The sequence below is a fragment of the Ciona intestinalis genome, unplaced genomic scaffold (assembly GCF_000224145.3).
Source record: "Ciona intestinalis unplaced genomic scaffold, KH HT000150.2, whole genome shotgun sequence".
NCBI classification, from domain to species: domain Eukaryota; kingdom Metazoa; phylum Chordata; class Ascidiacea; order Phlebobranchia; family Cionidae; genus Ciona; species Ciona intestinalis.
The window spans coordinates 277,703-302,842 of NW_004190472.2; the positions used below are offsets into that span (position 1 = coordinate 277,703).

Below are 25,140 nucleotides of genomic sequence, written 5' to 3' on the forward strand. Positions count from 1 at the left end.
TACTTACATTTTTTTCTCCGATTGAGCAGCTGAACTAAACAACAAGAACGAGCTTAATAACACCTATCTCTCATTAACTGCTAATGTGCCTATTTTGAATCAAAACCACATAAAACAAATCAGAATTCTAAAAACTTGACTGCCAACAATAAATTTCCTCTCCTTATGTTCAAATGTCTTCGCTTGAGTTACAATTCCCGCCTTTAAGCGTAAGAGAATCACGTGGCTAAATCGGGCGTTTCTATTGGCTGGTTCAATTCGGCGTAAAATTTACGTGCGTCCGCACGTAAAATTTAGGGTATTTACATGCAAAGCGCGTAACTTTTACCGGTTTTTCCGTATTTTTTAGTTACGTATGACGTCACGTAAAATTTTACTGTTAAATTGACAGTTAATTTTACGGATATTTCTAACAGTGCGCTAATTGAATCACTCTAAGTTTTAAACAGGTGATTCCTTTTGCTTTTTAGGAGTTTTTTATTTAAACAAACCTGAGAAACGGAAAGACTGCACATTCTCCGACACGTTGTATATGTTGTTGAAGTTTGTATCTGACTCCAAGCCACGTTTTACCGCTCCTGCTCTTCCTATCGTGTTTAGAATCCCTTCATCATTGACAACGCTGTTCTTCAATTGCAAGTATATATACGTCACGTCGTATTCAACCTGTGTGGAAGTTTACACCTGGATTAAACTTCTTGGGTATATGATATAACCAATGTTGTTGCCCCGCCCCGCCAGGATTAATAAGTCACATTGGTTCATAAGGCAGCTTTTAACTTGTAACTCGTAAGCGGGCACGAGGTGTTTGAAACAGAACAAGCGCGTTAATTATAGGCTAAAAACTGTTGTTGCACTACCATGCAAGGATAAATAAGCTGAATACGCGGTAACTTTTAAGCAGACATGAGGTGTATGAAACAGAACACTCGTGTTATAACGACTGTCGTTTTCCGCCTATGTGACAATAAGTTACATACGTGGTAACTCTTTAGCGGGTACAAAGTGTATGAAACAAAACACCAAATCTTAGTACGATCAGTTATTACAATAACTTAACACATACCGTTACTGGACTTATGTTCACGTCTGTAGTTTGAATGTTTGTCACTGAAACAAAACCCCCCAAACCTGAACGTCCACCGTAATAGTTTTGAACCTGGCAATAAAAATGTGGAATAACATTCCGTGCTACTATTTGTGGGCGTATGTGTTCTTGGGCAAGACACTTAACGACAATTGCTGCAACCCAGTGGTCACTAATGGGTTGTCTAAATCATCAGCCGTACATTAATTAAACAAAATCCAAAACAGTATTCACCCGGAAAGTCACATACGTGGTAACTCGTAAGCTGGCACGAGGTGTATGAAACAGAACACCTGTATTATATCGATAGTGATGTACTTGTCATGCGAGGATAAATAAGTTACATACGTGGCAACTTGTAAGCGGGCACGAGGTATATAAAAAACAGAACACCAATGGTATAACGATTATCGTTGCCCCGCCGTGTGAGAATAAAGCACCTAAATTTAATTTAAAGTAAAATATACAGTATAGATACCGCTTACCGCACTCATGAAAGTTGCAGAGGTAAAAACACCCGGACTTGAAAATGATATCTTTATTGAAGTTGTAAATGTTTTTGTTGTCTCATTATCTAAGCGTCGTAAATAACAAGAATTCGTAATCGATACGATAAAAGTATAACAGCATAGCGAAAATTTCATCCAGGCACAAAAAAATTGGTAAAAGTGACATAACAGACAAAATTCAAGTCCAACCAAATGTATAATATAAGAGATATATATTTTGCCTAATGGCATTGTAAGTCTTTTATTCAATTTGGAAATAAACAATTAATGTTAGGATAAAGTTGTGATTAATGGCATAAATACAGATTAATCATGAAATACTTCCTCTTACTTGCATTCAGCTGTGAATCGTTGACCGTTACGAATGGATAGAAACCGTCTCTTTGGCCTTCAGCTGGAAAATAAAAACATGCATAAAATCAAATTTACTATTTGAATAACATACCATATACAGTAGGGTGGGCGAAGATGGGACACCTTTTCATTCTATTTTCTCGTCCCATTTGGTAGTAAACGAAGAACATTCATTAAATTATAAAATCGTTTCTTCACGACTTCCGTTGACCGTTTGTGATTGTTTGAAACTCGATCAGAATATTTGATTATTATGTGCTAAAGGCGTCCCATCTTCCCCCACAGTACTATATAGTAGGGTGGGGGAAGTTGTTCTATTTTCTTGTCCCACTTGGCAGTATAAGCACAGAACTTTCAAACAAATAGACCGTTGTTAATTGTTCAAAACACGATCAGGAATCAGGATACATGGATATTATATGCTAAAGGCGTCCCGTCTTCCCCCGCCCTAATATACATAATTTTTCTTTATCTCTTCAGACAAAGTAGCAAAGATCAAGTTAAATAACAACAAGAAAAGGGAAATAGCAGCGAAACGACAGTCGTTATACACACGCTGCAGGTAAAAACTACTTGAATAAAGGTACCAGTGAAAGCGTGGCTGCTAAACCGGCAACAATACAGTATTTAAAGTTACATAGAAACATTATATTAGGATAGGAGAAGATGGGACACATTTGCATTCTGTTTTATTGTCCCATTCGGTAGTAAATAAAGAACATTCAAAGAATTATAAAACCGTATCCTCACAACTCGTTAATTATATAAAACTTGATTAGGATATTTGGATATTATGTGGTGAAGGTGTCCCATCTTACCCCACAGTAGCCTACTATATCTACCTTTTCTTGTTAAAATCGCAAAAATGGCAAAGACAAAAACCAACTGCAGTCCCAGTTTTGTATAAACGACCATTTCAGTTTTTCCTGACCACTTTTAAAGTCTCCTAAACAAACTGCTCCTTCTTTCAAGTGGCTTCTTTATGATATTGCGCATATGAAAACCTGATTGCGAATGATTTATATAGTAGGGTGGGGGAAGATGGGACACCTTTTCAATCTATTTTCTCCTCCAATTTGGTAGTAAACAAACATTTAACGATTTTTTATAAAACTGTATCCTCACGCTCCCATAGACCGTTGTCACATATGAAAACCTGATTACGTAGCTTAAGTATTTCTTGCAGTGATAAAACAGCTTCATAAAGAAACTGCTTTACGTCATGAAAACTGTCCGTTCGTGAAATAAAGTAATGTTTCCATGCTTTAGGTGTTATTTTATAAGCTTTATAAATCTGACTATCCATAATTACTAAATATCGTTAATACTTCTCATTTTTTGTGTTAACTTAAGTTTAAACATTATTTCATAACTATGCTTACAAAGTAATATTTAGACTATAGTACCAAAAACGAGTATTTATGTTACAAATACACACTTTTTGGTACAATAGTCTAAATATTTCTTGGTTCATTCACTTCGTATCGTTTTGTCTGTTGGAAACAACGCCTACGTTCGTATGACTAACCATCGAAGTGGGAAGGTTCAGGCGTTTTGTTTCAGACTCAATCGTCAAAAATAGAGAAGCGTCTCTGTTGGTCGGCCAAGTGAGACGTCTGTTCTTCTTCAAGATATAAAACGCCGAATGCGAAATTCCATTGGCGGCTAAACGGCTTTTTCGCTGAGTGTCTCTACTGTACAGGTGGTGACTTTGTGCACAATTTATAAAGTATACACGGTGGAAAAGATGGGACACCTTTTAAACATTTTAAGACTTTTAAAGCCGTATATCTTTGCGACTTCCATAGACCGCTGTAAATTGTCCTATTGTATATAGAAGATTGGGGTATATAGGACCTTTTAAGCACATAGTATGTGTTAAGTATAAGTCTTTTGTTCTAAATAAAGTATTGTACTGGCCAGCCAAAATTAGATACTAATTAACTATTATTATTATAGTTTGGTGCGTTTAACCTTTCGGTTTTTCATACCGCACCGCACATGACAGAGAAATGTACAAAAAGCTTAATGGCGGTAGCTGGTCAAAGGGAGAATTTAAATACTAATTAACTCGCGTATCAATTTAGTTTAATTAACATCGCATATCAATGCACAAAGCCTTGCCAAACCAACATCTAGCTTTAATCAAACAGTTTGGAATCCGCAGCAGAGTGGCGCAGCGGAAGCGTGCTGGGCCCATAACCCAGAGGTCGATGGATCGAAACCATCCTCTGCTACCTACGCTGTGATCGTATAGTGGTTAGTACTTCACGTTGTGGCCGTGACAACCCAGGTTCGAATCCTGGTCACAGCATTCTTTTAAAGTCACAATATTTTACGGAGACAGTTATTATGGTAAACATATATATATAGATAGACGAAATATGTTTTTTAAACTGTACTGTATAGTACGTTCCGATGTTGAGTAAACCTTGAAAACTTGATTTAATTTTATAAATGAAGTGTTTCTTTTTCCATCACTTTTATTAGAGTTATTTAAACATGTTTTCTATGTATCTTGTTTTTATACAACTCTGGTTTTATCGATCACAGATTAAATTCTGTATCGATTTATGGCTCGATTATTTCCGTTAAGTCACGAGGGCGAAATCGCGCTAAAAGCCGCGACCGCCATGTTCGTTTGTTTGTATATCTGTGTTGGAACGTAGGTAATTTTGCATGTTTTTTTGTGTTGTTTTGATTTCTAATTTGCAGAAAAACCTTGTGTTTTATTATACCGTTTGTGCGGGAGTTTTAATTCTCTTTAAAGTTGTTTAATTTTCCTTTAATTTCGCTTAAAAGCTGTTTAGGCACAAGACATTTTTTCACTGCTTTGCAATGTCTGGTAGTCGAGTTTTTATCGGGCGTTTGAGCCATCGGGCACGGGAAAACGACGTTGAGCGATTTTTCAAGGGGTTTGGCAAAATTCGTGACATCAATTTAAAGAATGGATACGGATTCGTCGAGTTCGATGACAGTCGCGATGCTGACGACGCAGTATATGAAATGAACAACCGAGATCTATGCGGAGAACGAGTCACAGTTGAACTTGCACGGTATGTTTAAGTTAATGTTCTGTTAATTTACGTATAAAAGAAATAATGCGTTGGTGGTAATGCTTCATTGCACACGGCTGCAGACAAGTTAAAAAATGTTTCGGGAAAAAATGTGCATTTCTAAATATTTTTGAAAAAAGTGTAATTTCGGAGGGAAAATTTTTACATTTTTGTTCTGTCTGTAGCCGTAATGTTTTTTGTTTATTTTTTAATGAAATTTATTTACCACCGTCAACCGTTTTAATATGTTTAATACTGTTTGGTATATTTTACTCCCTTTTAAATGTGGTAGCAATGTTTGGGAAGCAGATGAAAAGAAGAAGCATGTATTTGGATCAACCGGTATCATTTAAAACAGTATAATTTCATTGTTACAATATTGCATTAAAGAAATAATCCTTCAACTGCCTGTTCAGAACAAAAAGACTGGTGTGTTTCTAACGTTTTGTTTAAAGTTCAGCCAGATGGCTGACGTAATGTTGGAAATATCCTAATATTACATTAAATGTAATCAAAGCTTATTTAATGCATGGTTGGTAATTAAAAATTAAGTAATTTAAAAAAAATTGAAAACTGCTATTAAATAATCCGAGCCATGTGAAATTACCACAGGTGAATGATGTGGTTTCTTATTTCTATCCTCTACCACATGACGTTGTGTTTTGCGGTGTGTGCCGATAGTGGTTTCCCCTCTGATGCTAACACCCCTTGAATCAGATGTAAATGTCACAGCGGATGTTAAAATGCACCCACCCCGATGCTATTTTTCCGTCTACCCCACAATGGGATCTATCATCCTATCAGTGACGATATGCATCTGTGATGTCTATTTCAACTTGCCTAACCAGGGGCGTGCCTAGATCATCTGGAGGAAGAGATTATCGACCAGACTTCAGGAACGACTACAGAAACGACTACAGGAGACGGGACGACAGAGGAGGTGGCGGAGGTGGAAGAGTGAATTATTTTGACAGCCGTGCCATTGGAAAGTATGGTCCTCCCACACGAACCAACTATCGGGTTATTGTGGAGAATCTATCAACCAGGGTCAGCTGGCAGGATCTTAAGGTTTGAGTCTGATTGTTTTTTGTTTTGTTTGCATGCCATCTGTAATCAAACATTATAAATGCATTATTGCTGAAAACTTATCTATCAGTAACTGGAAACAATGGGTATTTTGTCTTTTTGTTCTTTAATCTTTGCTACTGTAATCAAAGAGACACAAAGTCATTATTGTTAATAAAAAACCCTTCTATAACTTAGCAGAATACGTTTACACGGTTGGCATACATTATACAGAAATAAGTATTAACCGTTCATTATCTTACCAGGATTACTTAAGAGAAGCTGGTGAAGTGACGTACGCTGACGCGCACAAACATCGCCGTAATGAAGGTGTTGTCGACTTTGCAACATATGACGACATGAAACGAGCAATCGACAAGTTGGACAACACCGAGATAAACGGTCGTAAGATCCGACTCATCGAGGATCGTACTCTGCGCTCGACAAGTCGCAGTCGGTCACGATCGAGGTCCAGGTCCAGGTCACGATCTCGCTCAAGAAGTCGCAGATCTAGATCAAGGTGCTTAGATTATTTAAACTGGATTGTTTTTGAAGTTGTTTAGAATGTTTGTATGTAGCAGGGGTGACTTAACTTATCGTACGCTACAAGCTTTGAATTAGCAAGTCGCAAAATGCGAATTGTGTATTATTTCTTGCAAATGGTTTTTGTACAACAATGTAAATCTTATACAAAACATACTAAACTATCTCGTGTAAGTATTGGGATTTATGTTGTTATGGTTTTGCGATACGCTTGCTGCTAATTCGAACCCTGCCCTAAACACTGTTAAAACCTTAAATCAAACCATATGACATTATTTGAATAATAACCATATAAGGCAATAAATAATAAAAAAACAGGGCATTATTGCCCCCAAACTGGATGGCATAATATTTGAATACAATCTTTGTCATGTAAGGTCTCGTAGACGAAGTAGCAAGAGAAGTCGGTCACGATCAAGATCCAGATCTCGATCCCAACATAGCAGTGTGAATGGTGATGACAAAAAAGAACGTCGCGACTCAAGATCACGTAGCAGGTTCGTAAATGTTGTTTCTATTCTGTGAGTTAGGTCCTAGGGGGATATAGGCCAGAGTTGCTTATTACCCCTACATTGTATATGCACATTATATTCTATATGGGTGAGGTTTTACAGCGAGGCATGCCATGGGACCTGGAATTTAGGCCAGAGTTGGCCAATTACCCCAACATTGTACATGCACATTCTGTTCTATATGGGTGAGGTCCTACAGTGAGGCAAGCCATAGGACCTGGGATCTAGACCAGAGTTACCCCAAGTCCCAACACTGTATATGCACTTTTTACTCACATTCCATTCTATATGAAAATGGCCCTACAGGGGGGCACACCATGGGCCCTTAGATTAAAGCTAAATTGGCTCATTACCCCAACACCCTTGTACGTCCGTAAGTGCTCGCGTTAGTGAAGTTCTTTATTCTTGTTCCGACTCAAGCATCCCGACCAAGTTCAGATTTATGTTCAAACTCTTATCCTGTTATTGTTGTTATTTACATCAGTTCCTAATTAAAGATGTGGCGTGTTTGTCTTTGTAACTAACCTTGCATCACCTCGCAAATTGGTATCAGAAACATTATTTTAATTACTGCAATTACGCCTAACATCTGGTAGGCCTGAACAAAACACTTTATATATTTTGCCCAAGGGCCAGTTGACAAACCTAATTGACAGTTAATCAGTTATCTCTTTAAATAGGTGGCCTATAATATAATGTTTCTGCAGGTCACCGAATGTGAAGAATGAAGGAAGCAGATCCAGAAGTCGTTCACCTGACAATAGTTATGATTGAATAATACATGCAACCCCAGTCGATTTTGGCGTATATGATTTTTGTATAGAACCTCTGCCCAATTTTCTTTTGAGTATTCGCTTGTAAATTACTTATTTTCAGCTGCTTTCAATTCCTATGGGTACATGTTCCAAACTAAAGAGTAAAAACCAACTTTTTATAAGAAATTTGGATAACTGGTAAATCTGTACATACGCTACTAATATGGCAAGATCATGAAATTTCGGATGATGTGTAATTTGTAGTGAATGTCTCTTTCATGCCAACTTATAAAATGTAAATAAACTGTTCAATTGTTTTTACATTGTTGTTCTGAAGTGGTTTTAGTCGTAAGTTTAGAAGCAAAATGAGTGTTTAGTTGGCTTCTTGTAGCAAGAAAATGTTGAAGAAGTATTGTATAACAAAAAATATTGCGCTATTTTTGTCGTATACCTATTTTTAGTCTGAAATGATCATGTGTTTAGTCAGTTTCTTTTGAAAAGTAGAGAGAGTTGTCCCATCGTTTTCCATTTCCCATGGTTTGTAGTCTGAAATGAACGTGTGGTTAGTTAGTTTCTTTACAAATACATAGCGAACGCGAATTCTCTTTATGTCGTATTCAATTTTTGATGGTTTGAAGTCTGAAATAACCAATATGGCTATTACAGTTACGTAAACATAAAAGGTTAACTGAAAAGATAATAAGTACATTTGATTGACCTGTCTTCTGAGCTTAAGTGGCCTTATTACGCGCTCAGCGTTCTCACAATACTAAATATAGATCATATTTCGCGCTGCCATGGCGCTATTACGAGTAAACAGAGTGTGTGACGTCACAAAAAACAACGTGCTGCGAGCGCATGACGGTAATCGCGTTTGGTTAAGTGACGACATAGAGCATATGCGTACGCTGGCATAACTAGAAGACAAGCTTTTTGTTTATGAAACGCGTAATCTAACTGAGGCTAGATGGTTGGTTTCTGTTTGTTCATGCGTTAATACATGTTTTAGACTATAAAGTAAAAATATAAGTTTATATATATATATACATATATACAGTGTTTTATCCAGAAAAGAATATACTGTTCAGTTATTAAAATTATGTATTTAGATTGATTTTACAGACATTTACGGTAAATAATTGTTACAGTCATTTATTATTATAATGTAAATTAAACTAAGAGTATAATAATAGTAATATAGCTTACTACATTTAGTTTTATATATGTATTACAATAAACATTGTGTAAGATAACCACATGTTACTAAAGTTAGGTTTATGTGTAGTGTATGTTTATTAAAACACCCTGTAAGCATTATAACAATAATATATTCATGCTGCAGATTGGAGTCAATAATAGTTAATGGATATGAGATCCTAATTTCTTAAGTTGTTGCCACTAGAATATAACTTATGCCGAAAAATAAAGCAAAGAAAGGGAAGGGGAGAGGCTTCCATGATAAAGGAATGAATAATGACCCATTGAAAGGTATATTTAGCTTTTCATGATTGAATGTAAATGTAATATGACTTGTTTACCCTTGTGTGGTAGGGAAACGTCAGTTGTTATAACGCGGGTGTTTCCTGTGGTTTGTACACCTCGTGCCTGCTAATAAGTTACCATAGATGTAACTTATTTATCCTCGCATGGTGGGGCAACGACAGTCGTTATAACACGTGTGTTCTGTTTCTTACATTTCATGCACCAACCAAGTTACCATGTATGTAACTTATTTATTCTCACATGGTGGGGCAACGAAAGTCGTTATAACACGTGTGTTCTGTTTCATACATTTCATGCACGCTTCCAAGTTACCATGTATGTAACCCATTTATTCTCTCATGGTGGGGCAACGACAGTCGTTATAACATGGTTGTTCTGTTTCATACACCTCGTGCCCGCTTACGAGTTACCATGTATATAACTTATTTATTCTCACATGGTGGGGCAACGACAGTCGTTATACACGAATGTTCTGTTTCATACACCTCGTGCCCGTTTACGAGTTTCCATGTATGTAACTTTGTGAGTAATAGTTTTGGGTGTTTTCCCTTCAGTCAAACATACTGAAAATGAAAAAATAGTATTTGACGGGTGCCATTCCCGGTCAATTACCAGTTAACTTGTAAAAGCTGTTAAACTACTTAATATGTTCATAAATATGACTTAATAAATATTGTTGTTCATTTACATCATCAGGTGATGGTGGGAACTTACAAGAAGATGATTGTCTAAGTGAAGCAAGCAGTGTTACAACTGCCAATAGTGATCAACTCACAGAAGAAAGTGTCACAAGTGGTGAGTAGGTTTCAGAAAGGCCGGTGCCAATGAAGGATCTTTTCCCGTTATTTGCTAACAGCTAATTAGAACTACCAACTCATATAACCATCAACCCTTAACTACCAACCCCTAACGCAGGGGTCGGCCGCCTTTTCCATTGCATGGGCCAAATCAAAGATTTATATTTGTTGCGTGGGCTGCACATGAAAAACTTGTGTTTTAATAACTATTTATTGACAAAATGAGAAGAGCCTGCGGGCTGTAGGTTGCCGAACTTTGCTCTAACACTTTCTACCAGTTTAATCTGTAATGTTTCGGAGGATTCTCCCTTAGCAAGAAAAGTCATTTTATTCGAACTTGAATATTAGGGTTATTGACCAAATTGACATCTCAGGTTATTTAGCATGCTTTAACTGTAGGGGGTAGGGCCTCACACTGTCACACATAGAAATATAGAATATAGTTTAAATTTTTATAGGATTTTGGCTTTGTCGAGTACATGGAAATTAATTTTGTTGGCTCATTTTATTACCCCAACATTGTGTATGCACATTTTATTTAATATGAGTGCGGTTCTCTGTCTCACAAATTGGATTCTGTAATACACTGCGTGGGACCTGAGATTTATGCCACAGTTGGCCCGTTACCCCAACATTGTACATGTACATTCTATTCTATATGGGTGAGGTCCTACAGTGAGGCACGCCATGGGACCTAGGATTTATGCCACAGTTGGCCCATTACCCCAACACCCCAACACCCAGAATACCTATGTAATGTACTGCATGCAAATTTCAGATTTAGAGTTTATCTAAATTAATGTTTTAACCTTTATATTTAAACTCTTCCTTCCAACCAACTAGATGGAGTTGATGGAACATCTTTGGAAGACATAGAAATGAAACTGAAGGAAGCCATTGAAGGATTATCAGAAAAAACAGCAAAATATAGGTTGATACTTTATTTTTCATATTCTACCTTCATATTGTAAATAAAAATATTTTAAGTGTCTTTTTTAACTGGTAACAGCTCATATTGTTAATATGCAAGTATTACCTTATTAACCTATACGTTGTTTAATAAGGTACCTATATCACAAATAAGTCGTTGATAGTGATATGCCTAGTGTTTTGGTCATTTTAACTGTATAGAGACTGACAATACCAGGCGAAACATGTAATATATATATATTATCTTTCTTTATACATTTGGTGGGGCTTAATCTTTTTGGCACCAGATCCTTACCTACTGCGTTGGGTTTCCCATTGTTATGGTTCAACCAGGCTGGTGGCTCTTGAGTAAATAGCCGTCCTGATTTGAAGTTTTTTTTTATTTTTGATTGAATAAGAGACTGACAATGCCAGGCAAAATATATCTTTTAATATACAATTGGTGGGGTTTAACTTTTCTTTGTAACGTATTAGCACCATATCCTTATCCTTAGGAGCAGTTTAGGTTTTCCTAGGATCATAGTTTACCAAAGGTAGTTCTGTAGTGAACAGGTGTCTTAATTTAAAATTTGATTAATTTCCACAGACAAGGTTGTTTATCAGAAATAAAGAAATTCTTCTGCACGACGTGGTTGGTTGATTTCCTTGAGAATTATCGCGAAACTTTATCAGACGCTTTGGAACGATGTTTAAGAAAAGGTGAACTTATGAACCTTTAGGACCTAGGATATAGACAAGTTTTGGCCCAATACCCCAACACCCTTGTACGTCTGAAAGTGGCTCACAAAGGGCAAAGTTTTAAACATCCCGACCAAATTCGGATTCTTGACCCACAGGAGCTTAAAACTCTTCTGTGATCTAAAGGTGTTTTTTCTTTGGCCTAGGCTTAGTAGTCGGTTGCTTACATTGATAGTATATATATATGGTAAGACGCTTGATGCTGCTACCATTGTAGGCATCTGTGTCCTTGTGCAAGACACATAACATACATTACTCCAACCTAGTGGTTACCAATGGTTTGTTGCACCCTAGGTGTTGGGGTAATGGGCCTTTTCCGACCCAAATCTTTAGGCCTATACTGTAAATCCAAAACACCCTGTAGGAAGATAGCTTACTTTAGATAAAGCAATTCTATTCTATGTGGGCAGTGACGCAACCAGAAAAAAATAAGGGGGGGGGGTTTTAATAAAAAAATGTTTCAAAAAATTTTTTTTTTAAATTAAGGGGGGGGGGTTCACGACCCCTGAAACCCCCCTGGCTGCGCCACTGTATGTGGGTAAGCTCTTTGTGTTTTGTATTTTTCAATTTTTTGGGGTAATGAGCCAACTCCGGCCTAAATTCCAGGCCCCTAAGTCCTAACAAAAGGACGTCACCCACATAGAAAATAGAATACCTCAAATTTAACCCCGAAAATAAATATATTATCTATATCGCATGCAGGCAAGGGAGAAGAGCAAGCATTAGCTGCTGAGGTTGTAGCTCTCCTTTGTGTTCAGTATGGAGCCCAAGGGGACGGGGAAGATGTATTCACTCATTTTAAACAAATATTAACCACGATAATTTTAGACAAATCCGCATCGCTGGCAGCGAGATCTAAGGTTTGTAAAGTTTTGAATATTTTTGTTGCTGTTGTTTCATTTTTTTTTTGTTTTTTCTCAGTATGTCTCGGCACAATGCATGTAAGGCTTTAATTAAAAGTTTTTAATTTGTAACCATTATGGGCCTGTGTGTCTTTAGGCAAGAGTAAAGACACCGGTGCTCACTAATGTTCTGGACAATTTTTCATAAAACAAACCACCCGCGCCATTGTGTTATTGCCTTATTGGCATCACCAGGTTTATGAAATAGAAAACCTGTTATATATTGTATTTTATTGCCCTGCCACACAAGGATTAATTGGGCCATTACCACAATATCCATGTCGTTATGTATGTTGCCAATGTGATTAGTGTGACTACCAGGGTCTTAAGGCGTTTACCTTAATTTTAATGCTTTTATTCAACAGTGTTTTTCTTTTAATGTTGTAGTCTGGCTATGCAATCCACTTTTTACTTAACAATCTAAACAGAAACATAGTTTTAATGACTGCAATTCTGTATAACTGCTTCCATCTACACCAACAGTGTTGCCATTACCTTGATGTTAATTCTTTCACCCAACAGTGTTGTCTTGTGCTTGGAATCCTGGCTTTCCTCGCTTCAGACGACATGGGGCAAGTCCTGCTATGCATGGAAACATTCGATGCTGTATTTCGCGGATCATTCTTAAAAGGAGACAAGACCGTCCCCACTCTCACTCCCGCTCAGTCAGATCTCCACGTCAATGCATTGTCTTCATGGGCGTTACTGTTGTCCATTACACCATGGCTAAAAGTGCAAGAATTTGCGGAAAAGTGAGTGAAAACTAAACTGTAATGAATTTGTGAAGCTGACCCTGATCGGATGCTCATAGAGTTAAAAATTCTTGTGTAAAGAAATACAGTAAGGATCTGGTTCCACGAAATGCGTAACAGACAAATATCAAGTCCAACCAATTGTATAAAATATTCTAATAGAATCTTTTCTATTTAAATAAGAGACGGACGACGTCATTTATATATATCCGTTACATTATATACAATAGGTTTCGTTTGACTTGTTTTTTGTCTGTTTTGTTATCATATCAAATTGCAGTAACTGGCAATTTAATTAAAATTTTACATGGTAGGACAATTCTTGTATAAAGAAATACAGTGAGGATCTGGTGCTACTAAACAGACAAAAATCTACATCGAGTCCAAAACATTCAATTAAACGACCACCAATTGTTGTATAAGAGATATATATTTTGCCTAAATGGCATCGTCATTGTTTTATTTAAATAGAATCAAATACTAAAGATTTAGTTTTAATTTTATATAAAACAGGAGATTACCCCGACTGCCGGAACTTATGCAATCTAACCATGTCATGATGAGAATAACAGCGGGTGAAACGATTGCTCTCTTCTTTGAAATATGCAGAAGTGAGGAATCTGAGGTAATTATGTATGTGTGTATAAATGTAACTTACTTTGTCCTCGCGTGACCGGAAAATGGCAGTCGTTATAACACGGGTTTAACACCTCTTACCAGCTTACAAGGTACCATGTATGTTACTTTGTTGGTGATTATTTTTTTTGTTTTATTATGTAAGACTGATAATTTGGACAACCCATTAAGTCGATTAAGAAGAATACATTTGCTAACTAAACTGTTTTCTACTTTATTATTGCTGATGGGCCCCTGTTTTTGCAACTAGAGTAACATTATATATATATGATGTTTAAAAGTCCTCTGGTGTATCGTATGCACTGTGGTGGCACATTTATACTTGTGTTTTGGCTCTTTCGGCAAGAACTTTGCTAATCACCATTTCAACGTCCTATTCCGGTCGTTTTTATCAGGTTGAGATGTCACTGGTAATATCCATGGGTCATGGCCCCTTTATTTTTAAAAACAGATCCAATTTATTTACTTCTAATACCTGCATTACTTAAACTAATATTTCACTGACAGAAAATTTTACAGATAGCGAATTAACAAACTTAACAGTATATTTTAATAGGCCTTTCCACAAAACGACCTAATTTATTTATTTCTAATAATTGCATTACTTAACCATCAAAAAATGGGAAAGTAATATTTCACGGACAATAAATTTTATGGATAACCAATTAACAAATTTAACTTATATTTTAATAGGCCGTTTCGCAAAAAGACCTAATTTATTTACTTCTACTAATTGGATTACTTAAGTACTTAACCAACCTACCAGGGCTTGGCATTACACCTGGTATCGAAGAAAGAACTAGTTGATGAATTATCGCAACTTGCAACTGACAGCAACAAGTTTCGTGCGAAGAAAGACAGAAGACACCAGCGATCAAGTTTCCGGGATATTTTAAGAGCAGTGCAGGTGAGAATTTCGAAACTTATATTATGTCCTGACATTAGCTAATTCCAATAAAACATACATTTTTTTATTGAAGCTTGCGTTTTACAATTAGCAACTTCTATAAAACCGGCATTTATCTGCATAAACATGTCTTATAATTATAACATATAAGTTCTATAAAACATGCATGGATTAAAAGTTACTTAGAAGTCGGACTATCAAAGACAGTCCTGGCGAAGGAAGGGTTTAGTCAGTTCTCGTTTTACTAAGTTACGTCAATCAAGGTATAAAATGGGATGTTGTAGGTGAAAAGGAAACATTATTTTACGTTTAGACTTTCCACTCCCGCCTTTGTTACCCCACAGTACAATGCTCGGCACTGCTACCATCGTAAGCATTCATATTTAATCCCCACACAGTTACATACGTGGTAACTCATATGCTGGCTCAAGGTGTATAAAACACCCGTGTTATAACGACTTTTGTTTTCTAGCGATGCGAGGATAAAATAAGTTACATTCATACAATAAGTTACATTCATACATATTCTGATATTCGTATTCAGTAGAATTAGTATTAAGTATTATATTAATGTTTGTTACAGAACGGTGAATCCCCTGACGACATGATAAAGTTTGGTAGTGAAGTTTTATACCTGGATACTTGGACAACTAAACGACAATATTCAAATCTAAAGGAAATCTTAAATACGGGCATGAACTTCCATTTAAAAGTGAGTGAAAAATAAGCTTTGTTAATGGGATTATTATAAAGGTTATTAGAAATTGGATTGCTCAATAGGGCTTATGAATGACGGTATTGAGTAAGTGTATACATATATGTTATATATAACTATTACGCATGACATTTGACCAAACAGTAAGTGTATTAACCCAGTGATTATTATTGGGTTGTCTAAAGTGTAGTTTAGGTAAAAAATAAACTTTTAAAAAAGTTACCTACAAAGTTACACATTTGTGGAAATAACATAAATGACTCTTTTCGTCTGCTGAATGTAGTGTAGTGACCATGCTTCTTTCTTCCAATTAAATATAAGTATGTTTGCGATTTATTTTGTGGTATATTCTGTCTTTTCAGTTTAAATATTCTATGTATATATGTCAATCTTAGCTACCGTAATAGAAGAGACAAATAGAAAGTTTCTATTAATTTTATAACTAAGTTGGCACAAGGTGTATGAAGTAAATAACTCGCCAGTCTGCCATATGTGGTTGATATTCATTCATCATAACTGAACCATATACTCAGGAAAACTCTTTGCTTCGTGATATTTTTCAACTTGGGCCAGCTTTACTTGATTCAAACCGAAATACCAAAGGGTCTCATTTTGAAAGGGTGAGTTTTATGTTGTTATATTACTGTGGGGGAAAATGACATCTTTAACAAATGATATCCAAATATTCTAATGGTGTTTTAAACAACAGTCTATGGGATTCGTGAGGATACGGTTTTATATTTCTCTGTTTACTACCAAATGGGACGAAAAATTAGAATGAAAAGTGCCCCATCTTTCCCCACCCTACTATATAGTAAAAACATGTTGACGGAAATGGTTTACCATCTGCTCCCAACCTACTTTATGTCATTTATGCAATATTATAATAGCTCAAGTGGCGCCAGGTGAAAAAATAGTTTGGGAACCATTGATTTATGCAATATTATCATTAATAATGTTTAGATTAAAAACTCCCTACTAAACATTAAGATTTCAGCCACGTTTTGCAGTTTCTTTTGTTAAACATTTATTTAGTTATGTTTAAACAAAGTTTTTTTAATTTACTTATATCTCAATTCCAGGCTAAGTTTTCATTTTTTTCTATATGTGCGAAACCTACAGTGTAGCATGCCATGGAACCTAAGATTTAGGCCAGAGTTGGCCCATTACCCCAACATTGTATATGCACATTCTATTCTATATGGGTGAGGTCGTACAGTGAGCTTTGCCATGTAACCTGGGATTTAAGCCAGAGTTGGCCAATAAGCCCCTCTTCCAATAAAAAGATTTTTTTCTATATGTGCGAAACCTACAGTGTAGCATGCCATGGAACCTAAGATTTAGGCCAGAGTTGGCCAATAAGCCCCTCTTCCAATAAAAAGATATAGACCAGAGTTGCCGCATAACTCACGCAAAACCTTTTTTTATTTTCCATATCATATACTTTAAGTTATAACATCTCATTTTCTAGCATTTATACAACCAAGCAGTCTTCAAAGCAAGAAGTAAAGCTAGAGGAAAACAAAGAGACAAGCGGACTGGTTTCGGTACGTGAAGGTGACATTGTTACAATGTGCGTAGACTCCAAATACTTTTGCCTTTTTACTGCGACGCACATTCGTTAATTTAAAAAAAACGATAAAATTTTAAAAGTTATCAAAAGTCACTAAATATGCGGAGATATATATCGTTAGAGAAATATGCATGGGGGAATGTTAGAGTTATTCTCAGTGGTTTATTGTGTATTTAATGCAGGAATATTTACACACATTTGCTATAATTAAAATGAAATGAAAATTTATGCATTCGGCCTGTTTATAGTTTCAATGTCTTTGCACCAAAGGATACCTCTTATGTGTTAGGATTTTACCATGCATATGTAAAATTTAAATCTGACTTACCAAAAAATATAATTTTAACTGCTTTGCTGGTATACTTAAAAAAATTAACTAATTTTTTGTCGAACTATTTTGCCTCAGAAGTAAAAAGCTAAGTTTGGATTTTTTTTTTGTGCATCATACTTTTGCCTTTTCTTCTGGTATTTTATATGGGTGAGGTCCTTTGGTGAGGCACACCAGGGATCTGGGATTTGAGCCAGAATTGCCCATCACCCATATTTTTCTGGTAATGCTTCAGCTGGTGAAGTGGTTTGTTCTAGGCAATTAGATGTGGTTTACTTGTGATGCATATCTTGTGCATCTGTATTTCGTTTGTTACCCGTATAATGCAGTGATTCAACTTTGTGACTAAATATTTCAGTTTACTGTGGGCGATAGATTTCGGTTAAATAAATTAAATTGCGGGTAAACTGTTTTAATCAAGAGTGGGAAAGTTCTAATAGAACAGGTTCAAGGCTCGTCGCTGCTATCATTGTGGCCCATGTTTTGTTGGGCAAGACACTCAACGGCAATTGCTCCAACCAACTAATGAGTTGTATTAATTATCAGGTATGAAGAAAAAAAAATCACTTATTAAAATTACATAGGTGGTAACTCATAAGCGGGCACGAGGTGTATTAAACAGACCATCCGTGTTATAACGACTGTTGTTGCCCCGCCATGCGAGGATAAATAAGTTACATACGTGGTAACTTGTAAGCAGGCACAAGGTGTATAAAACAGAACACACATGTTATAACGACTGTTGTTGCCCCGCCATGCGAGGATAAATAAGTTACATACGTGGTTACAACACGGCATAAGGTGTATGAAACAAAACACCTGTGCTATAACAACTCGCGTTTTGTTTGCGATACAAGGATAAAGCATGTGATTCTTTTTATGCATGGGTGATATTTCAGACAACTCATTAGTGGCCACTGGGTTAAAGCAATTTTTTCTAAGTGTCTTGCCCAAGGAAACATGCTACACTACTGGGTTAAAGCAAGAATGTAACACAGCTTACTGGCCGCACTGTAGTGGAGACAAGACCAGGTATTGGAAGTTGTAATGGTCAGTCAGCAAGTAATCAAACATTAACCATGTAGTGCGGCTGTACTTGTGTAGAACCGGATTGTTCTGATAAAAGTTACAACACCAGACATGCTGGAACATAATGTTTGTTTGCCCCCTAACTTGTAAAGATAAGGGCCCGGAACTACAAAAATAGGGCAGTATTGAAGCATCAGAAGCATTTACAGTGTAGGGGAGACATTATGCAAACTGTGGAGATGCATACTACTGCAAGTTTCGAGTCTTCTGCAGAAATATCTGCAACAACTCAAGCTTATGAGAAAGGGAAAGCGAATTTAGGAACCGTGGATATCGTGATTGTTGTTGTTTATATTGCAGCCACGTTTGCGATTGGAATATGGGTGAGTTATGTGTGGAATGGGTTTATGTTGTGACACAGTTGGTTAGCGCCGCTGCCTTTAACCCAGAGGTAATGGGATCCAGGCTCGACGCTGCTACCATTATGGGCGTATGACCGTATGTGTTCTTGGGCAAGACACTTATTAGCAATTGCTACAATCCAGTGGTCACTAATGGGTTGTCCAAGTTGTCAGTCATTCTAAAAAAAAACAATCAACCACAAAGTTACATACATGGTAACTCGTAAGCGACCATGAGGTGTATGGAACAGAATACCCAAGTTATAACGACTGTAGTTGCCCTCTACACAAGGATAAATAAGTTCAATTCAAATCAATGCTACAAACTTCTTGCAGGCTTCGTTTGGTGGATTCCGTGGAACTCTTAAAAGTTATTTTCTTGCTGGACGTGATATGTTTTGGCTGCCTGTTGGTGCTTCCATATTCGCTTCCAACATTGGGAGTGGTCACTTTATAGGATTAGCTGGAGCTGGTGCTGCTGGTGGCATTGCTATTGGGTCATTCGAGTGGATTGCACCTTACAATATCCTGATGCTAGGTTGGATATTCCTCCCAATATATTTGGCTTGTGGGGTGAGTTGGAGTGATATGAGCATTGGCGCAGCCAGTGGGGGATTTCGGGGGTCGTGACCCCCCCCCCCCTTTTAAACCCCCCAAAAAATTATAAAAATAAAAAAAAAAAAAAATTTTAAATTAAAAATAAATATTTTTTTTGGAAAAATGTTTTAATTACCCCCCCTTTTTTTTCTGGCTGCGCCACTGGGTATGAGTGATATGTTAATGTTACCATTGTGAAACAGATTGTCTATTATAATTTATAATTCATTACTACATATGTTGCACTTACAGTCTAAGGTAGTCCAAAAATAAGGCATAATGCAACATATTCAAGTTGTCACCGATGCCGTGACTCCCACCTCTAACAGATTGAAAGCTCTTTGCTCCAGCCAAATAATTTCTTATCGGTTATCATGTCTGTCATACGTGGTAACTTGCCATCTAACACAAGGTGTATGAAACAAAACATATAAAACTAGACCACCTGTGTGTGATAATTCATTCTTGACAAAATAAAGCTGTTTTATTCATTTTTAGCTTGCACATTTACAACTTATATTTGCACCAGGTCTACACCATGCCAGAGTATCTTTACCGACGTTTCGGTGGTATTCGACTGCGTTTGACGTTGTCTATTATCTCCTTAGCATTGTACGTGCTCACTAAAATAGCTGTTGACCTCTACGCTGGTGCCATGTTTATCCAGCAAGCTTTTGACATCAACCTGTACTTAGCTATAGGTAATGGAATAATCTTCTACAAAATACAACCAAATAATTTCTACCAAATACATATGGTATGAATACATATGGAGAAATAGCTAGATACATACGTGGTAACTTGTAAGCTGGCACGAGGTGTATGAAACAGAACACCCTTGTTATCAACGATTGTCGTTGCCCCGCCATGCGAAAATAAATAGGTTACATACGTGGTAACTTGTAAGCTGGCACGAGGTGTATGAAACAGAACACCCTTGTTATAACGATTGTCGTTGCCCCGCCATGCGAAAATAAATAGGTTACATACGTGGTAACTCGTAAGCTGGCACGAGGTGTATGAAACAGAACACCCTTGTTATAACGATTGTCGTTGCCCCGCCATGCGAAAATAAATAGGTTACATACGTGGTAACTTGTAAGCTGGCACGAGGTGTATCGTGTGTGAAACAGAATACCCATGCTATTACGACTGTCATTGCCTCACCATGCAGGAATACACGTTACATACATGGTGTATGAAACAGAATGCGCGTGTTTTTTTTTAACAACTTTTGTTGCCCTGCCATGCAAAGATAAAAAAAACATATTTATTTAAAATGTTTCAGCGAGACAAAGTCGTTAAGTTATATACTGTTTTCTTTTCAGTTTCCCTGCTTATAATAACCGCCATATACACAGTGCTTGGTGGGTTGAAGGCTGTTATATACACGGACACAATGCAAACGGTGATCATGCTTGCCGGGGGAATTCTGCTTATGATCATAAGTAAGTACTTTGTTTATATTTTTATATCAAAACCAGCACTGTGGTTTGGGGGGCTGGCTTAGCTCTAGAGGATAGGGCTTTAAGGTTTAATGTTGCAAACATTGTGGAGATGTGCCCTTGGGCAGGACACAAAACGGATATTGCTTCAAATTACATCTTATTTAAAAGTTATCCAAAAACATGAAAAAATACCAAAAAATAAAAAAAATCTCAAAAAAGTATTTTCACAAACTTACACATTTGCAAAAAATAAAATATCAATATCTATCTCTCATATCAATATTTTTCTTACTGCAATACATTTCAACACTAACAATCTTTTTCAAGGTTTAATAGACGTTGAGGGCTACATATACCAGACATCTACTAAATCAGACAAAAAATCATTTCTATTTATACTTAATTCTCACGCCGGATACTGTGTACAGCTACCTTTACATTTCAAGATTAAAAAAACGAACATTTTTTTCAGGTTTCATAGAAGTTGGGGGTTACGAAAACCTAAAGACACTTTACATGGAAGCGATCCCGCAAACGACCAAAGATATTCTGGCAGTCGGTAACTCCACCACATGTGGCGTTCCAAGAGACGACTCGTTTCATTTATTTCGAGATCCAATCACCTCAGATCTACCCTGGCCTGGAATGATTTTCGGGATTTATTTCCTTGGCTCGTGGTACTGGTGTACTGACCAGGTGAATGAATGCAACTTGTGTAATATTTGCCAGCGTAACGACAGTTGTTATAGTAGTTTCTCTCATGGAGAGGAATGACAGTCTTCTTACATGGGTGTTCTGGTTCATACACTTCGTGACCTCTTACGAGTTACCACGTATGTAACTTATTTATCCTCGCGTGGCGGGGCAATGACACTCGTTATAACACGAATGTTTTGCTTCATACACCTCGTGCTCGTTTACAAGAGGGCATTTTTTTAGGGTGCCACTAGGTTGCAGAAAAAATGCTCACAGAATTGAAATGCCTTATTTGACCCATTATTCAGTTTTGTCCAACATTGGTGAATGTAATCAGTATTTTGCATTCACAGGTGATTGTACAAAGAGCTCTTGCTGCTAAAAGTTTAAACCACGCCAAAGCAGGTTGTCTTGTGGCTGGAACGCTGAAAATTCTCCCTATGTATATGATTGTTATGGCAGGTAAATACTAAATATGAATGTACCCTTAGAATATAAAGTAAATACTAATATGAATGTACCCTTTTTTATTTAAAAAAAATGACCAAACAAAACAATAACCTAAATATAGAGACAAAAAAAGGGGGGGGGGAGTAAATCTGGTTTATCTGTTAAAAAAAGAAAAAAAAAGGTTTACGCATGAAAAAAATAGTTTACCTGTTTAAAAAAATATATTTTTTATCCAAGGCATGATCAGCAGAGTGTTATTCCCCGATGAGGTCGCATGCGCTGTGCCGAGCGAATGCTTAAGGATTTGCGGCAACGAACAAGGGTGTTCGAATATTGCATACCCGAAGCTGGTGCTTGAATTGTTACCAAGTGGTAGGAATGGCTGGCTTGATTTATATACTCCTCTTTTCATTATGTAAAACAAATGTATGCAAATAAACATGCCACCTGGCAAGGAAAAAGTCAAAAGAATAATACAGGGTGTTGTGAAAGTCACTGTGCACTTGCATATTTATTAACAAACATGTTTCAGTGTAGAATCCAGGAGGTAAATATGAATGACAACCCCCCCAAAAAATAATCACCCACAAAGTAACATGCACGGTAATTTGTAAGCTGGCATGAGGTGTTAAACCCGTGTGATAACGACTGTCGTTTTCCGGCCACGCGAAGATAAAGTACAAATTATATTCAATTGTAAAAGATGTTGAAAGTGACCCCTGTTAGCATCAATACAGTAAATATAAAATAATTTCTTAGAATATACACCTAATATATAATATTGTTCATACACACAGGACTACGTGGTATAATGGTAGCAGCCATGTTATCAGCGCTGATGAGTTCCCTCACGTCAATCTTCAACAGCACAAGTACTGTGTTTACTATCGATGTGTGGAAACGAATCCGCAAGGGGGCGACGGAGAGGGAGATGCTAATTGTTGGAAAGTGAGAACTTTCAAAATAAAAGTCTAAATAGAAGAATGTAACTGTATCTCTCTTCACCTAAAACCATCCAGATTGTACATTTAAGTTTCAATCATCTTTTGCATTTTTTTTGTAGAATGCTTGTTTAGCTATCGATGTTTCTTGATATGTTATGTAACCTACAGAGTGGCATACGTGGTAACTTGTAATATGTTGGGAATGGGTCAACTTTGGCCTGAGTCAGAGATCTTATACATACCATGTTTGACTTTTTCTACCATTGTGGGCGTATGTGTCGTTGCGAAGACACTTAACAGCAATTGCTCCCAATGTTACTAATGGGTTGTCGAAATTATTAGCCATTTAAAAAAAAAGTTTTTTCCAAAAAACAGAGCATAACAATTGTTTTTGCTACGCTATGTGGGGACAATTAAGTTGAATTTAAACTGTCTTACTTATTGAACCAATACTTAGTTTAATAATATCACTTAAACAACATTTTTTCCCCAGGCTCACGGTTTGCGTTCTAGTTGTGATAAGTATTCTATGGATCCCCGTGCTTCTATCGTCAGCTGGTGGCCAACTATATATTTATCTTCAATCTATCCAATCAGCGCTTGGTCCGCCTATATTTGTGCTTTATCTGTTTGCTATTGCATGGCCTAGAGTGAACGAACAGGTAGATATGAATGAAAGTAACTTATGTGGTGGGGTAACAGAAGTCATTATACCATGAGTGTTCGTTTCATAAACATCATGCCCACTTACGAGTTATCATGTATGTAACATAGTTTTTTTAATTTTAAAGTTTTTTAAAAATTTTTGTTAAAAATTTTTTGAATGACTGACGGTTGATACAACCCATTAGTGGCCACTGGGTTGAAGCAATTGCCATATAGTATCTTGCCCAAGGACACATGCACCCACAGTGGTAGCAGCACAGAGTCTACTTTGCCACAACGCTATATAAGGATACCTGCAAACCTAAATGCTTACCAAGCAATCTTTCCAGGGTGCATTTTGGGGTTTACTCAGCGGCTTTACCGTCGGTGTTATTCGGTTGGTTTTGGATTTTACGTACGGAGCTCCAGGGTGTGACCACGATGACTCAAGACCCTGGATTGTTTCGAGGTAGATGAGTTTAAGATTTTTCTCTTTGTTATAATATGGAGAAGACAGGACACCTTTATCACATAATGTCCAAATATTCCGATCAAGTTTTAAACATTTAACAACGGTCTATGGGAGTCTTGAGATTATAGTTTTATAATTCTTCGAATGTTCTTTGTTTACTACTAAATGGGACGAGAAAATAGAATGAAGAGGTGTCCCATTTTCCCCCACCCTACCATATTTTTTGTATGGGATTTAGACCAGAGTTGGCCCATTACCCCAACACCTGGAAAGCTATGTCCTTTGTGAAAATGGTGCCGGGACACCGTAGCTCAGTCAGCCTTAGAAAGTTAAGGTTTAATCTTCTACTTATGTTATGACTTAAATTATATTTTGTATCTACAGGGTAAATTATCTTCATGTTTCCCCGATTGTGTTTGTGATATCGAGCGTTGTAACTTTGACTATCAGTTACCTCACTAAACCATTATCAACAGAACAGGTGGGATAACGATACCCGTTATAACATTTGTGTACACATCGCGTGCCCGCTTATAAGTTACCACATATGCAACTTATTTATCCTCGCATGGTAGGGCCATGACAGTCATTATAACACTTCCCATTTGGTAGTAAAGAAATAACAATTACATAATTATAAAACGGTATCCTCAGAATCTGAAAAATCATTGGTAATCGTTTAAAAATGATTAGAAAATATCGGATTTAGGTGATATCGGTATCCCATCTTACCCCACAGTGCTATATTTTACATGACAATGTGTCATAAAAAGTAAGTAACTTATTATTAAACTTC

The 25,140-nt window shown here is 36.8% G+C and overlaps 4 protein-coding genes and 2 non-coding genes across 10 annotated transcripts; 5 read left to right on the forward strand and 1 right to left on the reverse strand.

The window, feature by feature from the left end:
* Positions 1 to 63: 63 nt before the first annotated feature.
* On the reverse strand, positions 64 to 3,487 carry LOC100181265. 3 transcript variants are annotated; one of them, XM_026839090.1, is made up of 6 exons: positions 3,107 to 3,487; positions 2,793 to 2,954; positions 1,928 to 1,990; positions 1,573 to 1,661; positions 1,067 to 1,159; positions 64 to 666 (listed from the first exon to the last, which is right to left on the reverse strand). In XM_026839090.1, exons 2-6 carry the CDS (start codon positions 2,863 to 2,865, stop codon positions 478 to 480), a joined length of 507 nt encoding a protein of 168 aa, XP_026694891.1. In that variant the 5' UTR covers positions 2,866 to 2,954; positions 3,107 to 3,487; the 3' UTR covers positions 64 to 477. The 3 variants fall into 3 exon arrangements, with proteins under 3 accessions (XP_026694891.1, XP_026694890.1, XP_026694889.1); XM_026839089.1 differs by lacking the exon at positions 3,107 to 3,487 and having other exon boundaries at positions 2,793 to 3,034; XM_026839088.1 differs by lacking the exons at positions 2,793 to 2,954; positions 3,107 to 3,487 and adding an exon at positions 2,042 to 2,497.
* Positions 3,488 to 4,115: 628 nt separating this feature from the next.
* trnam-cau lies at positions 4,116 to 4,187 on the forward strand. The gene has a single exon. It is a non-coding gene; the product is annotated as a tRNA-Met (tRNA).
* A 5-nt stretch (positions 4,188 to 4,192) lies between these two features.
* trnah-gug lies at positions 4,193 to 4,264 on the forward strand. Its single transcript has one exon. It is a non-coding gene; the product is annotated as a tRNA-His (tRNA).
* Positions 4,265 to 4,729: 465 nt separating this feature from the next.
* LOC100185978 (serine/arginine-rich splicing factor 5) lies at positions 4,730 to 8,202 on the forward strand. Of its 2 annotated transcripts, none has more exons than XM_026839095.1 (5): positions 4,730 to 5,006; positions 5,855 to 6,074; positions 6,338 to 6,591; positions 6,992 to 7,111; positions 7,834 to 8,202. In XM_026839095.1, exons 1-5 carry the CDS (start codon positions 4,789 to 4,791, stop codon positions 7,898 to 7,900), a joined length of 879 nt encoding a protein of 292 aa, XP_026694896.1. In that variant the 5' UTR covers positions 4,730 to 4,788; the 3' UTR covers positions 7,901 to 8,202. The 2 variants fall into 2 exon arrangements, with proteins under 2 accessions (XP_026694896.1, XP_026694897.1); XM_026839096.1 differs by having other exon boundaries at positions 5,867 to 6,074.
* Positions 8,203 to 9,221: 1,019 nt separating this feature from the next.
* LOC100183615 (interferon-related developmental regulator 2) lies at positions 9,222 to 18,069 on the forward strand. Its single transcript, XM_002122602.5, has 11 exons — positions 9,222 to 9,369; positions 10,081 to 10,179; positions 11,025 to 11,112; positions 11,698 to 11,810; positions 12,552 to 12,709; positions 13,274 to 13,503; positions 14,017 to 14,128; positions 14,906 to 15,046; positions 15,630 to 15,758; positions 16,295 to 16,381; positions 17,233 to 18,069. The coding sequence occupies exons 1-11, from the start codon at positions 9,294 to 9,296 to the stop codon at positions 17,314 to 17,316; spliced, it is 1,317 nt and encodes a 438-aa protein (XP_002122638.1). The 5' UTR covers positions 9,222 to 9,293; the 3' UTR covers positions 17,317 to 18,069.
* A 46-nt stretch (positions 18,070 to 18,115) lies between these two features.
* On the forward strand, positions 18,116 to 24,926 carry LOC100178906 (sodium/myo-inositol cotransporter 2-like). Of its 2 annotated transcripts, none has more exons than XM_026839094.1 (11): positions 18,116 to 18,208; positions 19,429 to 19,665; positions 20,219 to 20,390; positions 21,018 to 21,137; positions 21,610 to 21,833; positions 22,187 to 22,295; positions 22,521 to 22,655; positions 23,081 to 23,231; positions 23,721 to 23,889; positions 24,223 to 24,341; positions 24,729 to 24,926. In XM_026839094.1, exons 1-11 carry the CDS (start codon positions 18,188 to 18,190, stop codon positions 24,832 to 24,834), a joined length of 1,563 nt encoding a protein of 520 aa, XP_026694895.1. In that variant the 5' UTR covers positions 18,116 to 18,187; the 3' UTR covers positions 24,835 to 24,926. The 2 variants fall into 2 exon arrangements, with proteins under 2 accessions (XP_026694895.1, XP_026694894.1); XM_026839093.1 differs by lacking the exon at positions 18,116 to 18,208 and adding an exon at positions 18,420 to 19,074.
* Positions 24,927 to 25,140: the final 214 nt, after the last annotated feature.

What these genes read in the sequence shown, in the direction of transcription:
- LOC100181265 (XM_026839088.1), bottom strand. Translation starts at nt 2,120, where the DNA reads ATGTTCTTCGTTTACTACCAAATGGGACGAGAAAATAGAATGAAAAGG. An exon ending in CGCCCACCCTACTGTATATG is followed by an intron (nt 1,991 to 2,041) that starts GTATGTTATTCA and finishes TTTATTTTCCAG; the next exon opens with CTGAAGGCCAAAGAGACGGT. An exon ending in CGATTCACAGCTGAATGCAA is followed by an intron (nt 1,662 to 1,927) that starts GTAAGAGGAAGT and finishes TACGACGCTTAG; the next exon opens with ATAATGAGACAACAAAAACA.
- LOC100185978 (XM_026839095.1), top strand. Translation starts at nt 4,789, where the DNA reads ATGTCTGGTAGTCGAGTTTTTATCGGGCGTTTGAGCCATCGGGCACGG. An exon ending in AGTCGCAGATCTAGATCAAG is followed by an intron (nt 6,592 to 6,991) that starts GTGCTTAGATTA and finishes TTGTCATGTAAG; the next exon opens with GTCTCGTAGACGAAGTAGCA. An exon ending in GACTCAAGATCACGTAGCAG is followed by an intron (nt 7,112 to 7,833) that starts GTTCGTAAATGT and finishes ATGTTTCTGCAG; the next exon opens with GTCACCGAATGTGAAGAATG.
- LOC100183615 (XM_002122602.5), top strand. Translation starts at nt 9,294, where the DNA reads ATGCCGAAAAATAAAGCAAAGAAAGGGAAGGGGAGAGGCTTCCATGAT. An exon ending in GCAGAAGTGAGGAATCTGAG is followed by an intron (nt 14,129 to 14,905) that starts GTAATTATGTAT and finishes CCAACCTACCAG; the next exon opens with GGCTTGGCATTACACCTGGT. An exon ending in ATATTTTAAGAGCAGTGCAG is followed by an intron (nt 15,047 to 15,629) that starts GTGAGAATTTCG and finishes TGTTTGTTACAG; the next exon opens with AACGGTGAATCCCCTGACGA.
- LOC100178906 (XM_026839093.1), top strand. Translation starts at nt 18,916, where the DNA reads ATGCAAACTGTGGAGATGCATACTACTGCAAGTTTCGAGTCTTCTGCA. An exon ending in CGTTTGCGATTGGAATATGG is followed by an intron (nt 19,075 to 19,428) that starts GTGAGTTATGTG and finishes AACTTCTTGCAG; the next exon opens with GCTTCGTTTGGTGGATTCCG. An exon ending in GTATATGATTGTTATGGCAG is followed by an intron (nt 22,296 to 22,520) that starts GTAAATACTAAA and finishes TTTTTATCCAAG; the next exon opens with GCATGATCAGCAGAGTGTTA.